The 16,997-nt window shown below is 34.5% G+C and overlaps 1 protein-coding gene across 5 annotated transcripts; it reads left to right on the forward strand.

Annotated features, from left to right (window-relative positions):
• The first annotated feature begins 1,694 nt into the window (after positions 1 to 1,694).
• Positions 1,695 to 8,662, forward strand: LOC131049064 (phosphatidylinositol/phosphatidylcholine transfer protein SFH1). 5 transcript variants are annotated; one of them, XR_009106658.2, is made up of 4 exons: positions 1,695 to 2,802; positions 4,740 to 5,006; positions 8,035 to 8,145; positions 8,241 to 8,662. XR_009106658.2 is itself a non-coding variant. In XM_057983072.2 (3 exons), the coding sequence occupies exons 1-3, from the start codon at positions 2,446 to 2,448 to the stop codon at positions 8,092 to 8,094; spliced, it is 684 nt and encodes a 227-aa protein (XP_057839055.1). In that variant the 5' UTR covers positions 1,695 to 2,445; the 3' UTR covers positions 8,095 to 8,662. The 5 variants fall into 5 exon arrangements, 2 of the variants coding, with proteins under 2 accessions (XP_057839055.1, XP_057839054.1); XR_009106659.2 differs by having other exon boundaries at positions 8,249 to 8,662; XR_009106657.2 differs by having other exon boundaries at positions 8,274 to 8,662.
• The last annotated feature ends 8,335 nt before the right edge of the window (positions 8,663 to 16,997 follow it).

The raw sequence follows: 16,997 nt of genomic DNA on the forward strand, positions 1-16,997 counted from the left end.
ATCAAATTAAATGCTTCCAAAACATAATTAAAAAAAAAATTAAACAAAAAATTTCAATTAATTTCATCAATTGACGATGTAGTACTAAAACTTGACATTTCTTGATGTAGCATTTAATAAATTTACAATGCCCAAACAAAAGACATTGTGACCAAGTATAGAAAAGTACATATTTGAAAGTAAAATCCTATAACAACCCACCCCTTTCTTGTCCCTTTTTGGGTAAGCATGAATCATTTAAACATTGCTTTTGGTTTTGTCGTCATGTTAAACTGCTTTGGAATGAGCTTTACACTTCCCAACCTGCCCTTTTTCACTTCCCTTGGTCTTGGAAAGTTGCTCTTCTTGGATCCTCATGTGCCCACAATGTGATATCCAACTCTTTTAGTCTTACTAAAACATATTTGAAAATTTAGATGCTTGGTAGTCTTATCACACTACTATTCTCCATTGGAAATCAAAATTCAAACCATTTGTTGCAGCCTTGCAACTCAAATGTTTCTTATAATTGCCTCCTTAAAAGATCAAGTTAATAATGATGCTATTTGAGTACATGCAGAAGATCTTATAATTTAGCTCAAGCACAAGGTTTCACTCAAGCAGAAATTTGAAGACCACATGCAGTCAAATCCATCCAATGCTTGATGTCTTGGATAGGGAGGGCATTTGGCTCGTCATTACTAGCTTCAACAATTTCATTTGGGTGGTGTTAATCTTGCTACCATGTGGCAATTATGTTTCTTGCTAGGATCTAGTTTTCTTTGGCTCATTATGGGCTGCTACAACAATTTCTATCTATGTACATGCTACTACTAAATGCTACAACTGTCTCTATGGTGTTGCCTTATCTGTCTTTATGTTTTTGGCTCAATTGTCTCACTATATTTGCTACAACTGAGTTTCTATATCTGATTATGTACATCTGGTCTTATTATGTAATTCTTATCTTCTTCCAATTAAAAAAAATCTTTTATTTCAAAAAAAAAAACTTTGAAAATATGACACACATTCAAGTCACCTCATCTTATCATTGAAATTTGAAATTTAAAATGGACTTTTCAAAGTAGTATTCAGCTCAATTAAATAAAATAAAATAAAATTTGATCTTACAAATTTCAAGAGTTGAGTGCAACTCCTTATAAGAAATTCAAACTTCTTGTTGACATCATGATATTTTTGTGTGTTTGTATTACACTTGCACTGTGCAATTGTAAAATGACAACTGCTATTTATATTACTTTTAGAGTGTTCCCATGTAAAAATCTAATTAAGGGAAAAAGATAAATTGGAATGTAAGATACTCATCAAAGATTTGAACCTAGGTGAAAGTTTCAACAAACAAATGTTTTAACCATTACATTACATGAATCACAAGAGTAACAAGAGTAACCAACAAATTATAAAAAATTATAACAGCAGCCATTTGATAGCAGCTTTAGATACTGTTACAATGAATTAAAAAATTTAAAACAATAATATGGAACTTAAACGTTATATATTCATTAAATATATCCCCTACTATGTGGACCAGTTTTGTCTCAAACCGAGGTCAACTTTTAGGTGGTGGGATTGCTAAGGCAGCTGGAGTAGGGCAGGCAAAGGAGATATTCATTGAGTATATCCACTTTCGATTTCCCAACAATAACGCCACCAAAAATTTAAATACTAAATCGTTAGCCTAATAATGACGACTCCCCACCAAGACGATTAAAAACGCCATCGATAATAACTACGTTTGCCACGTAATTTTAATATAATCGAATTCTCAACCAACGGCTACCCAACGGGGAATCATCAATAATTAAAAAAAAATCCAGCATAACAAATACGTTATTCGCTCCCACTCACCATTCCCCAAGCCACCTGGGCAGCCGATCTACACTAATCGTGAGACCCAGTTAAAATTTTCTTACTTTTGCTTCAATTTTCAACTCAAATTTCTTTGATTCCAAGGAAACATCCCCTCAACACTGCTTTTTCCATTTGCTTTCTGATAATTGCGATAAGATTTGTCTTCCAGCATTAAGTAATGTAATCGAGCTTATAGATTCTTGGGCTTGTTCTGTTCTGTTTATTTTAGCTCTTTCCCGAGTACCCATCATTTGTAATATATTCTTCCTGTCTTCATCTGTCCTCTTCTTCTCTAATTTACATACTTGTTGTTGTTTTCCCCCTTCTACATTAGGCATGTTGTCTCCGGTTTAAATTCCAGTTTTAGGGGTTTGAAAGGCCTGTAATAGGGGGAAAACATATAAGCTGCAGTATTGTCCAGTCTTGTCCCTAAAGTGCTTTGAAGCGGGTTTTTAGCAGGGGAACAAGGGTAAATCTCAGGGTAACAGTCAGATTCCTGACGAAAGATATGCAGCTTGCTTTTTAATATTGACAAGCTTTGTATCTGTAAATCTGAAAAGGGTATTGATTGGTTTGAGGCTTCTTTATTTCAGAATGTATTCTAAGTTGAAGGAAGTTCATTTGGTGGGGAAGTTTACTTCTGCATTGTCCAGGCCAGTGCTGGATCTGGGGCACTGCAGGGGTGAGAGCAGTGTGAAACCGCAGGAAGACAGTGAGGAAGAAGAATTAAGTATGGGATTAGCTACAGAAGACAGAACCCCTGCCCAAGAGGAGGCCTTAAAAAAACTAACAATGGTATTGAGGGAAACAGGGCTTCTAAGAAGCAGAGACAATCAGCAGGATCTGATGAGGTTTCTGAGGGCTCGTTCTTTTGATGTTGGCAAGGCCAAGACCATGTATGAGGCAATGGTGGAGTGGCGTAAAGAGATTGGTGTTGATGCCATCAAAGAGGTAAACTCATTCCCGGAGTGTTTTTGTTTTTCTTGAAATGGTACCCTTTTGTGAAAATTAATGGTTTTGAAGAAATATAGGCCTTGAAAATTAATGAATTTGGAAAAATACAGATAAAGTTATATTGTGATGTGACATAAACCTTCTTTCTAGATCTTTGGCCTCACTTCAAATGGTACACATTTTGTGAAAATTAATGAATTTGAAGGAATACAGGTCTGTCTATTTGTGAAAATTTATGGTATTTGGCAAAATACAGACATGCCCAGTAGTTTTTGTGTTTACATATTATAGGAAAGACCCCCAGAGATGCATACATTGGTTCCAAATCTACGAGTGACCATTAATTAATTGAGCTTTGTCTAGACCTGCCTCCGTGCTTGTATTTGCACTTAGTCATGTCCATATCTGTAAGATGTTTGTATTTTATTTGTGCATGGCCCCGAGGTTACAGTATATGTGAATGTGCATATGCCATATGCTCAATTTACTAAAATTTCGATCGACCTGTTTTTATCTGTATATATTTCCATATATATGACAATACTTAGACAACATAACTAGTTTCGATCACAGTTCTCAGTTGGTGATTAGGTCTGTCTTCGTCTTCAGCCCTACATACAGTCTACCTTCAAATTCAGAAAGAACTAAAATTTGGCTCAGAAATTCTATGACCATTGGAACATATGAAATCCTCAACATATTTATGGGCAGTAGTTATTTTTTCAAATCTAATTGAACTAAGTGAACATTGTATATTTTCCCATTTGTTTGTGTACAGATGTGCATGTTCTTGCCCATGCTTAGCAGTGTAGGTTTATGTGGTAGTTTCAACCGCTAACTGAATATATAGCCAGCTTCAGCCCTACAAGCAATCCACCCTCAAAACAGAAAACTAATTAACTTCAATTGAACAAAATGTGGATTTCCCCATTTGGTTTATATATATATATATATATATATATGTTCATATTTAGGATTATGGCAAATTTCTGTGATACCTCTTAGCTGGTGCCTGGGTCCATCTACAACTTTAGCTCTACAAGCGGTCCACCTTTAAAACAAACAAAGTAAATAATTAGCTCAGAAGTTCTATGGTAGCTCAAAATCTTTCACAAAACTAGTAAAATAGCTTATAGGGTGAACCTATAGAATCACTTGAACATTGAGCAATATGTAAAATTGCCCGTATTTAGTGTGTAAGCCCATGTTGAGGTATCATGGGCGGTTTTTGAAACCAGTTTTCTAACTGGCCTCATATTGAGTAACTGTTTTAAGAGTTTTGAATAAATGTACTACTTTATAAATGTGTCTGGGGAAATCTAATCATTCACTCGGCACAGTTCTTGTTTTATTGCAGCCATTCAGAAAGAAATCCAGCTCTGGGAATGTTATATGCAGAGATTTCTGCCTATGCATACACAAAATTATATCTATACTTTGTTTTTGTTTGATCAATGCGAGCAAAATAAACAAGCACTAAAAGTGGAAAGTGGTCTTTGGTTGCACAATTATACAGTTTTACGCATATATGCATGTAGCAAAGAATATTCAGTATAAATATAGATGCACCCAATGGTACACAAGCTTGTTGAACAATTATATATATATTTTTGGCAAGGTTGATATATAAATGAGAATAAATTGAACCTATCTACGTGTCTTTCATGGCCATCTTTATGCATTTCTCTATAAATAGTTATTTTTCAAAGTTTTTAGTTTTAGTTGATTTTTTTTTTAATGTCTGCCGGTATATATTTGTACACAATTTAAAAATCATTAAAGTGATGCCTTCAGTTCACAAATTTTCGGCTAAAGTTTAAAAATGATGACTTTTTGAAGTTTTTTGGATCCATTTAATCAAATTTTCTGAGTATATCTGTGAGTGTTATGTATACCTGAAATTTCTGGAATTTATAACTGCTATAGTTTTGCAGACCTTCCAATTTCCTGAAAGGAAGCTAACGAAGCAGTTGTACCCTCACTTCCATCATAAAACAGACAAATTGGGTCGGCCTGTGTATATAGAGAGGTTAGGTCAGCTGCAATTGGAAGAGTTGTTGAAAATTACCACATTTGATCGAATGCTCTTGTATCATATCAAGGAATGGGAAATTCTTATTGATTGGAAATTTCCTGCCTGTTCGAAGAAAGCTGGAAGAACTATTAACCAGTCACTGACCATTTTGGATCTAAAAGGAGTGGTAAGTCATCTGGCCTTTAAGGCTCTGTTTAGTTCTAAAATATTACGTCATTCATTATAAATTTCTGTATAACCATTTAATGATTCTTCATAGCTCATATCTATAGAAATCTTTATATTTTCCTTTCATATTTTGGTATTTGGATTCTCACCCTTTAGAACAGACTTTATTAGATCAATCAGGTCAACGTTGACTGGACCTAAAATTGTATACTTAAATATGCTTTTAATTCCGACTCTCTAATTGTCAGAGTTTTTATGTTCAATGATGTCCCAAAATGACACTCATTTGTTCTCTCTTGGCTCTGCTGTTCTTTACTGTTCCAAATCTTGTATATTTTGTCAAAGATTTATATTTTATTTTTCTAGCTGTTTCAAAGTTTTGCATTCTGCATTTTCAAAGTTTTGCATTCTTCATCTCTTTCAAAATATATTAGCATTTCCAAAATCTGCAACTCAGAAGCTCATCAATGTTCTTAAAATTGGGATTGATTTGAATATATCATTTCATTTTAGTTGTGAGTAGAGATCCTGTCTCCACAAAAGAAATGAGGAAACACAATGAAACTAACTACATGGTTCAATTTTCAGCTTTACTAAACATTACATTACGTTACATGGATGTTAACCATTTTGCCTTGAAATTGCTTTTGATCTTTCCTATTAGTCATTTATGGAAGTGTATAAGGACAGCCCATTAAAGAACATTTTCTGACTGAAAAAAGTATTCCAACTACTGGGTAACTTTCTAGGTATGCCTACATCTGTATGTACCCTATCATAAACAAGTACTTATGTTCTTTCTGTTTCAAGTCGCCAATAGGCCTAAGTAAGTTACCACATACAAAACATGGAGAGACCAGTTAGATGACTTACCAACTAAAGGTGAAGGAAAAGGCTGTTTTTAGGTCACGACACCATTTTGCATAGTAGGTTCCCCTTTGTAGAAGCCCAACTTGAAATAAAACCAAATCTCGGCAATCCACCTACAGCCCCTCAAGTAATCCCTGATCCACCTACATCCAGAGTACTTTACTTTGAGAAAATTAAAATGAAAACTCAATTTTATAGACCATTTAGAGGTTTGCATTATCTCCCTGTATTGAGAAAGTTATACTTATAATGCTTGGCAGCTAGAAAGGGCTGCATTTTACCACATTAGAATTTGAATAACTTTATCCATCTAAGGAGATATATAATTGAATATTTGTTCAATATGTAAATTGGAAAAATTAAAGATGAGCAGGATACAATGTTATAATGTTTTTTTAGAGATTATATAAGTTCAAGTTATGGTTGGTAACTACTTGGGATCTTTCTAAAGGTTTTTAATGATTTTATTCCTTCTTTTAAGTTTTTTACTTCAAGCACTGAAAGAAAACTGCCCATTTCTGCAGACACTGAAACATATGAGTAAGAGTGTTCGCCACTTTATTCAGCGGATACTAAAGGTGGATCAAGACTACTATCCTGAATACCTTGGAAAAATGGTCATCATTAATGCTCCTACAACCTTTAAGGCAATATGGTCTATAATAAAACCATGGCTTGATAAGAGAACCCAAAAGAAAATAGAAGTGCATGGCTCCAACTATCCACATAGATTGCTTGAGCTGGTAGATCACAAGAACCTGCCAGAATTTCTTGGAGGTTCTTGCCAGTGCCCTGGTGGGTGCGAGAATTCTGATGCCGGCCCATGGAATGAGGTTCCATTCGAGCCTATGTACTACGAGGCTTCAAAAGCATAAAGTTCAGGAAATTAACATTGACCTGCTTTTAGCTATTTTGGAGCAGCTTGCTCTTCTCTTATTGAGGTGCAGAAATTAACAGTTTTGATGTTTTGTCTAAAAAAAAGCCTCTAACCCTGAGAGACATCTCGAGCATTGATGATCTTATATTCATTTGAATTTGTATTTTAACTATAACTATTTAGCTACAAAGACTTATTTTTCTATGGAACAGTAACTGTGTGACCATCCATTATATATGGATAAATCTATGGCTGTCTACTCTAAATTTGTGCACTTCGTGGTTTGTATATAAAATTGTAGCTATGCAGAATGCATTTTTGTGAAAAGGACCCATGGTCTTATATTAAAATTCTCTCCTCTCTTCTCTGCAAGTATGAATAGAAGAAGTTGAAAACCTGTAAGTAATATTTGTAACTTATGTTTTTCCATACATCACCCCTTATAATCCTACAGGGGCAGCTGTCACAGCTGTAGCACTTGAATTTGGGATGGTGTGATAAATTAAATAACCTCCTTGATATCATTGGCAACCTGACACAGCTACAGCATTTAGACTTTGAAAGGTGTCGGAGGTTAATAGCCTCCCTGATACCATTGGCAACCTGTCACAGCTGCAGCACTCAAACTTTGAAAGGTGTAGGAGCTTATCTTAGCTCCCTCCCTTATACATACTCAACCTTTCACAACTGTAATATTTGAACTTAAAACATCTTCAATGCTAGTAGATTTCCACAATCTATGAGACTGTATGTGTGCTGCTTCTGGATTTGATTATGTAAGTGTTTTTTTGCATCAACTCTTCAGATCACACTCCGTGATCCATCCTCAGGATGAGATAGAGATCAGAAGGAGAAAAGTGGCAACTTGTCACAGCTGCAGCATTTAACTTGGAAGAGAGTGTCTATTTAGCTAATCTCCCTGATACCATTGGTACCTTGAACTTAGGAGGGTGTAGGTTAAATAAGCTTGCTGATACCATTGACAACCTGTATGGATAAACATAATAGACATAAGTTGTAATGAGTTCATTATTTAGTGAACAATAAATGGTTATTTGTTTTTTTTTCAAGCATAGGCTACTGACATTTGACATTTTTAAGTCTGTCTAGTTTTTATTAGTTAGTACTTTTTTCTTTAGCAAGCATATACATGTGCTCGCTACTGCTAGAGATGCTTTCTCTTTTATCTTTTTAATAATGGAATTGTCTACCTGTGTCGCTTCAACATGATTTTCCTCTTACTTTGATAAATTGAATTGATCTTTTTTGACTTGTACAGTTGTGTACTCAAAAGTTCATAAAGTCAATCACGGTTCCCAGAGCTGGTCTGATGGTCTGATAGCTTAGGTGTTATTCCTATACCAGCCGAATAAATACTTCAGAATTAATAGTAAGTACACAATATCTGTGCTTAAAGATATTTAATTGAAAAGCCATGTATGATAAGATTTCTACTAAAAAGATTAATTTTAATCTGACGGGTAGAAACATAGTACGTTTCTATGATTGGAATGGCAGGCATCCATATTTTGTTGCAAATAGGAATCGCTCCTGCTAACTTCCTTGGATGATTTCAATTTGGATGAGATCAGTGGAGTCACGTTTCTTATGTTCTTACTACAGTGGTTGCATTGTTGTGGAGTTGAAGTAGAGGGACCCAACAAATCTAATCCATTTGCTTGCATGGAGCCTAATAGGGAAGGTACATTGTTGGGTTTTGGCTCCTTAGATGTTGTCGAAGGATTCAAACATTTTGAGTCGTAAAAGATCTCTTTTCAACATTCATAGTGCAGGCATCCATTTTGGACTATCATTGGAATAGCAGGCATCCGTATTGTATTCCAAACAGGAATCGTTCTTGCTAACTTATTTAGATGATTTCAATTTGGATGAGATTTGCGTAGTCACATTCTTAAGTTCTTACCATAGTGGTTGCATTGTTGTGGAGTTCAAGTAGAGGGACCCATCAAATCTAATCCATTTGCTTGCATGGACCCCAATAGGGAAGATACATTGTTTGGTTTTGGCTCGCTAGATGTTGTGTGGAAGGATTCAAACATTTTTGAGTTATATAAGATCTCTTTTCAACATTCATATTGTAGACATCCATCTTGGATTGTCAGTGGAATAGTAGATATCCATATTGTATTCCAAATAGAAATCACTCTTGCTAACTTATTTAGATGATTTCAATTTGGATGAGATTTGGATGAGATTTGTGTAGTCACATTTCTCAAGTTCTTACCTTAGTGGTTGCATTGTTGTGTAGTTCAAGTATAGGGACCCATCAAATCTAATCCATTTGCTTGCATGGAGAACAATAGGGAAGATACATTGTTTGGTTTTGGCTCCCTAGATTGTTGTGTGGAATGATTCAAACATTTTGAGTTATATAAGATCTCTTTTCAACATTCATATTGTAGGCATCCATCTTGGACTGTCATTGGAATAACAAACATACATATTGTGTTCCAAATAGGAATCTCTCTTGCTAACTTATTTAGACAATTTCAATTTGGATGAGACTTGTGTAGTCATGTTTCTTAAGTTCTTACCATAGTGGTTGCATTGTTGTGTTCAATTAGAGGGACCCAACAAATCTAATCCATTTGCTTGCAATAGAGCCTAATAGGGAAGATACCTTGTTTGGTTTTGGCTTTGTAGATGCTGTGTAAGGATTCATACATTTTGAGTTATATAAGATCTCTTTTCAACATTCATAATGTTTATTATGTTATGGAGTTCAAGTAGAGGGACCCATCAAATTTAATCCATTTGCTTGCTTTGGAGCCTAATAGGGAAGATACATTGTTGTTTGCTTTTGGCTCCTTGGATGTTGTGTGGAAGGATTCTAACATTTTGAGTTATATAAGATCTCTTTTCAACATTCATACTGTAGCCATCCATCTTGGACTATCATTGGAATGGTAGGCATATATTATTTATTCCAAATAGGAATCACTCCTAACTTTGCTGATTTCAATTTCGATGAGATTGGTGTAAGTCACCTTTTTTAAGTTTTGACCCTAGTGGTTGCATTGTCATGGAGCTCATGTAGAGGGACCCAACAAATTGCAATCCATTTGCTTGTAGGGAGTGGGAGCCTAATAGGGAATAGGGAAGATACATTTTTCGGGTTTTGGCCCTCTAGATGTTGTGTGGAAGGATTCAAACATTTTGAGTTATACAAGATCTCTCTTTAGCATTCACTTTAATAACCAACTAATCAAGAGAATGCTCTATTCAATGGCCCATAGATTTTATCTGAACTACTAGTTTCCGTTTTTTTACAAGTCATTATTTTTGGTATTGAGCATCCAATGACTTTGATAGTTGTGGTATGACCAAACCATCTTATTTGCTTGATGAGCTTAGAATGGATGTTGTACTTGCTACGAAAGACACTATGATGAATCTTGATCCTCTTTTTATATAAAAAATATATGTTTTCATAAGCCATTCTAGTATGCCACAAATTTTGAAAGCTTTAGATATTCAATAAACATAGAGTGGCACTTATATTGAAACAAAAATAATCAAAGCTCTCTTAGGGAATACATTACATAAAAAAAAAGAAATTTTCAATGTCACATGGTTAATCATTTGCATAATGTTGTCTTAATTTAAGAGCATTTTTCTTTTCTATGATACATAGCTAGTACATAAGGTATATTTGATGTGCTAGATGCATCATACAAGAAAAGGGGTCCACTAGAAATGTGATTGAGCAAGGTACAAATTGCTTAGCCAACATAATTTAGGGAGCTTTGTTAATGCAAATTATCCAGAACATAAAATTGTTTGTGACTTTACAAAGCTTAAGCATAGCATAAATGATTATTTGTCATTTGATTTTTATCTTATGCTCTAAGAACCTAAACTTTAACGTAGGGTTAGCCTAAACTCTAATACAAAGTCGGTTTCCTCTCACCCCAAAACTCTAAAAGAAATACCATTTTGAATGCCAAGAATCATCTCATGAGCAAATCTAATAGCATAACCCTACAATATTGGTCATTAGAAATAAAAACAAGCATGTCTTTAATGTAATCACTAACACTAATGGTTCATTGGATTCTCACATAATTAATGTGATGAACCTAAACTCTATATTGTACATTAGAAATAAAAACAAGCATGCAATTGACAGTCACTAACACTAATGATTCATTGGATTCTCACATAATTACTATGATAAACCTAAAAATCCAACAAATCCTTTTCACACCTATCCTTAAATCTCCATTACCCTTGACCATAGTTACATGTCTCTAAGTGTCATTGTCTTAAACAATGTATCCCAATCACCATATTCCACCATATGGACACCTCTACACCTTTCTCCTTATGCTATATATTACCATCATATTTTTTTGTTGCACTCCAATTTGAGCATTCCTTTAAAATTGTCATGACCTTAAATTTAATCTTGCTCTTTGATCAAAGGGAGTGACTTTGACCACAATGCCATGATTTATGAGAGTTATCAAGAGTTCCTGAAGGCCAAAAAGAAGAAGAAAGAAACCTAAAGAAAACACAAACTTGTATACTCATAAAATGTTCACGTAGAAATCAATAATATCCCACTCACCCACCATAGTAAATTCACTAATGATCCCATTCTCCAAAATCCATCTAGCTCTAAATAACAAACAATTAATGTTATAGAATCATCTTCCAACTATAATGGCATCTCATGATGAGAAGCTAGTTAGACTTTTGGAATGCAATGTGTCACTATTTGCATTTACTTGAGCTACTCAAATGAATCTCAACATTCCTCTAGGTATTTCAAAGCTGCCCTATATCCAAAAATAAATCATAAAATTTTGAATCACAATTTTAATTAGAGAAATCTATGATGAACTTTCACCACTATCTAATGTTGTAAGACCAAAAATAGTGAGTTTGAGAACATTCTCAATCCCTCTCCACTCATGGCCTCTAACCTTCCTTCAAATATCATTGTCGACCAACCTAACCTTAATTATTTTGATCTTGTTGTTGAATTAGCCCACCTTTCTAATATAATCCTATTTCTAAAGTTATGAGAACCTCACCCATGTATACGAACAATCTTAAGAGGCTTCCATTGAGATAAAAATCCCCAACCCTTGTTTTCTTGTGCAAGATCTCCTCCATGATTTCATTGAAATAGTTTTGGAATAAGGTGAGGAGCTTTCTATCCTATATAAATCTTTGACCAATCCTTATCCCTTAATTTCTTCATCAAATCAATGATCTTAATGAGATTTTACTATGAACTAATGATACATTCCTCTACCTCATTCCAAAAATCAATGATTCCCATGTGAAATTCCTTCATAGATGAAGGCTTCACAACTAGCATTATCCTTTACCAAAACCCTCACATATTACATTGGTCATCTTAAAACCATATCCTTGAAAGCATTTGGCTTCTAATGACTTCACCGCCCCAAACCATGAGAGTCAAGGTAAATTATTTTAAATTTTGTTCTCTAATAACATCTATTTGTGTTTCCTATGGACCCATCATATTAGAGCCATTGCATCCTCCATTTGCCAATTTGTTAAGTATTTCTAGTTGGGATTTTTCATAATGTATAAGGTGGCCATTGATTTCTTAGAACTTTGAACATTTCTAACTACAACAAGCACACCCTCGATGCTTAACTCCTTATTCCACTTTATGAGGCTACAATGGTCACTTGAAACCCATTCTTGTAAAACATTCCGATCAACCTAACTAAACCTTTGTTGAATCAAGTTACATTGATACATCTATTCTTGATTATAATGATGGCTCCTCTATAGATGACCCCTATTTGTTTAGTTATACTCAATAAAAGAACATAGAATCCCTAAGATACAAATTTGCAGACCAACATAATTCTTTTAGTGCAAGATCAATTTAATGAATTGTCCTCCTTGATTAATAAAGAATTTGTAGACCTACAAAATTGTCAATTTAATCTACTTGTCATGCACTAAAAGATGACTTGTCTTCTTAGCATTTCCTTTGATTAGAATTCCACAATAGCTATAACCATTTGATCATATATTCCTCACACTAGTACTATTAGGAATCTCCCTTATAACATTCTCACCATCACAACTAGTTATTACCATTAAACAACCTCATACCATGATCATGTCAAACCAAAAAGAACTCTCATTGATCATAACCTTTATTGTGAATGACACGAAAATGAAAATTCCCTCGACTTGTAAGGCACTCAAAAACTATAAAAAATGCCTAGTTGAATTGTATTACTTTTTGGAGAAAGAAAGAATGCTAACATGTCCTACGTATACATCTTGACACTTCTATGAATGTGCTACAAATAAGTGCCATCCTTTTTAAAGAGATCAATAACAAAATCTCTAAAATGTTTAGATCAATCATGTACAACTTTACATAAACACTCTCTTGAGAGATCAAGACCATACAATTGGTAGCATGATTCATATAAACATTCTAATATAGAGGAATGTCATGAATTTTTGTTACATTGTTGGTCTCAATTGAAGCAACGTCCCCATGAGTATACTCACTTTGAGAGATTATCATGAGCGAATTCAACCTAGTGACAATCAAGAAAACCTAATTATATTCCTACTATACCAGTTGAAGATATTCAATTTTTTTTTTTGAGAAGATTTATGATTCATTTGAGACAATAATATGTACAAAATAACAATTTTAATAAAGGATTTGTGAGGTCATCCATGATGTATATGATGAGATTGTAAGGTCTATGTGAGTACACATTTCATTACATCATTCCTTTACATTGAATTCTCTATGTCATTATGCCTTTCTATTTGTCTCATTATTCTTCTTAGGTTGACCTTGTATGATTACCTTTATGTTTATGCCTTACCCCCCATTGGATTTTTCCTTCACGATTTTTTTTCGTTTCATATGTACCTTCTTTTATATTTTTGTTTTCACCCGCTTGTGCTAGAATACTCGATAATAATTTTTGCCCCCATGATTCCCCACCATGTTCCTTTCCTCCTTCCACTTGGACTCTCCACAATACATTTTACATGTACTTTTTGTTAGATATGCATTATATACTTTGTATGCTCTACACCCTTCCAAACCTAGAGGGGTCAAAGTTACACATCAACTACAAATATGCAAGGTCATGTGTGTGAAAGTTTTTTGGATCATTATATGTTGTTTTTTTATTATGCTTAATATCCATTGTATTGTATTACAATTTAGTAGTTCCTTGTAGTGACATTCTCATAAATAATCAAATATCTTATTGTAATGTGAGATTAAGTTAATAAAGCATGCATTTTGTTTTTGTTAGGATTTTTTCCAAAAGGATTTTCTAGGGTAAATAATTATGTTTTTTTATTAAGCAACAAACTAGGGCACTAACTCGTTACAACCAAAAGCTTCGAGGGCAGAGATATGTAGTCCATTGATAGACCACTTATAGAGTTACACAGGTCATTAGCAGACCACTTACAACACACCAACAACACTACAAACAATCCTAGTTCAAGAGGGGGCTGGATTTTCACCCACAACTCAAGGATGAGTTTGGGAAGACCTTTCCTATGCTACCTAATAACAATCCAAACAATATAACCATCCACAATTCTATTACAAGGTGAAGCAAGAGGGGAAACACCCATGAAGGGTTTGTCAACACAGAAAGAGGCAAAAAGGCTAATATCCTCCACTAGAGGTTGGAGTTGAATAAGAGCAACAAACAAAGAAGGTTGCAAGCACAAGGTAGGAGGTTCCTCAACAAGTCTCATAGGGGATGAGAGGGCCACACTAGAAGTAAGAGTCTCACCATCATCCTAGGAGGAGTCATTAAAAGAAGAATTGGAAGCCTAGATAGTCAAATGATCACCATTAACATCCTTCCAACAATAGTGTTTTTTTATGACACGAGAACAATTCATAGCCAAGTGACTAGCTGATAAGTAATGACAACATTAAAAAGGGAGACCTAATAATCTAATAACTAAGTCCACAACCTATCCCAAACCATCAAAACCACATCCCCATTAAGAGCCTCAGAGATGTCAATATCGATCAAAATGTGAACAAAAGCAGAATGCCTCATGAAGGAAGTGAAACCATCAATCTTCAAGAAGTGATCGATAGAGTTGCCAATGGTCTCGTAACAAGAAACCTTCGAAAATTAGAAGGGAAAATTGGGAAGTATAAACCACACTGAACACACATTTAGTGGTTTGGTAAGAGGGTTAAAGGAAGTTGTCCATCATTTGATCAAGAGAGAGTATACTCCCCAAGCCCACAACTTACTCAACTTTAAGTCTTGATCTTTAGAAGAATCAAAAGAAGCAATGAAGAAATCCTTAGCATAAAGGAAGAGCTCAATCTTACTAGACACTAAGGGCTTCCAAGAATCCAAATGATGAAGATCCGAAAGAGAAGACCAAAGATCGAAGAACCTACATACAAAACCACAATATTGGTAAAAGTCCTTATTTTCCACCACATCTTGGCCACACACCACAATAGGGGAGATTTTGGTACAAAAAAAGGATGAGATTTCCCCATGGGAGGATAAGCAACAACATAACTAGCTACATGAGAAAAGCTTCATTCATCAACAATAGAAAGTGTTTTCGAAGGGGGGGCACAAACACCCACAACACCAACCCCAACAAAAGCCTTAGTAGCATATCTACCATTTGCAACAGTAGGACCCTCAAGGCCAGGTGACCTGGACCTCACCATGTTGTTAGGGGGCAAACCACCCCCCCACCCCATGGGAACTAGCCATAGACCCCAATTGCACAATCACAACATGCACCGACATAGGGTTACCATCCAAAATCCCCCTAATAGACAACTCCACAAGTGTAGGGGCAAGTCGTGACGTCGTTGCAACAACAATAGGATGAACAATGACCGTTGCAGGAGCGGGAGCGGGAACCATTTTCAAACTCATCACAACTAATTTTGTAACAACGTTTATATGGTAAATAATCATGTTATATTGTTAGTGCATCTTCATTTCTTGTCCATTGCATTTGATATTGTATTAGTATTGCTTCTCCTACATTTGTTTATCACTATTATTCCTAGTCACTTTTGAAGAAAAATTTATGTCTCTCATGATCACATGTTTGTATTTGTATAATTGTATCACTCATACTATATTACCCCTCAATTTTCTTATTCTCTTATCTCCTTTAAGGATCTCTTTAATAAGGAATAAATTGAGGTGTATGTAAGCATTTAGGTTTAATTTCCCCTCTCTTGGTGTTATTTTATAAATACATACTTGCCCTTCCCAATTTGTATAGATGAGGATCAAAAGACAAAGCAAAAGGATAAAATGTGAAGGTAAAGATAAAATCACATGAACAAGAAAAACTCGAAAAAGAAACCATAACTCTTAATAGAAAAATAACAACTAAATAGATAATTGTTTTGAGTATGTGTCACCACTTGGGATTCATGCCTTAGCTTTGTAGAGCAATTCAAACCCTTTATACCAATGTAGGAGAATCTGGGTCCACAACCAATATTGCATAAACCTAAAGAATATTTAATTTCTAATGTTTCCTTGTTTATTTTAATTTTGTTGTTTTTAGGTCCACTGAATAAATTTACTATCAAGTTAAAAGTTTTACTTTACTGAAGGTAATCTAGAGTCCATTTACTAGTTAGCTTGCTGAAAATCATTTAAATTTTATTGTTTTGTTTTTAAAAAGAATGTTAGGACGTTGGAAATGGTAGAGCATCTTGGCATTAATGACAAGACTCATGTAGGACAAGTGGTAGTAGGAGTTACACGAACATTCAAATTAGATGCTTGCAAATTGATTTTTCTTACGCTGACAATTGTCATGTAGATGCAAGGTAGCCTTGAATATCATTGCTAAATATAAAAATGACCAAATAAGGCATGGTGATTAAGGGGAAACTTCCAAGAGACTTCCATGCACTAAAATAGGAGTTACTTTAAAAAGGAAAAAAATAAATTCAAAATAGAATATTTCAAAGAATTACTTGGATGTCATTATGGAGTTATTCATTATTACACACACACATATACACACATACATACATACATGTACATGTGCATGCATATATACATGTATATGTATATATGCATGTATATGTATACATACACACACATATATACACATACATACACATACATACATATACACATACATACACACACACACACACACACACACATATATATATATTTGCATGTATATGTATACACACATATACACACACAC

Source organism: Cryptomeria japonica, chromosome 4 (genome assembly GCF_030272615.1).
Source record: "Cryptomeria japonica chromosome 4, Sugi_1.0, whole genome shotgun sequence".
Taxonomy (NCBI): domain Eukaryota; kingdom Viridiplantae; phylum Streptophyta; class Pinopsida; order Cupressales; family Cupressaceae; genus Cryptomeria; species Cryptomeria japonica.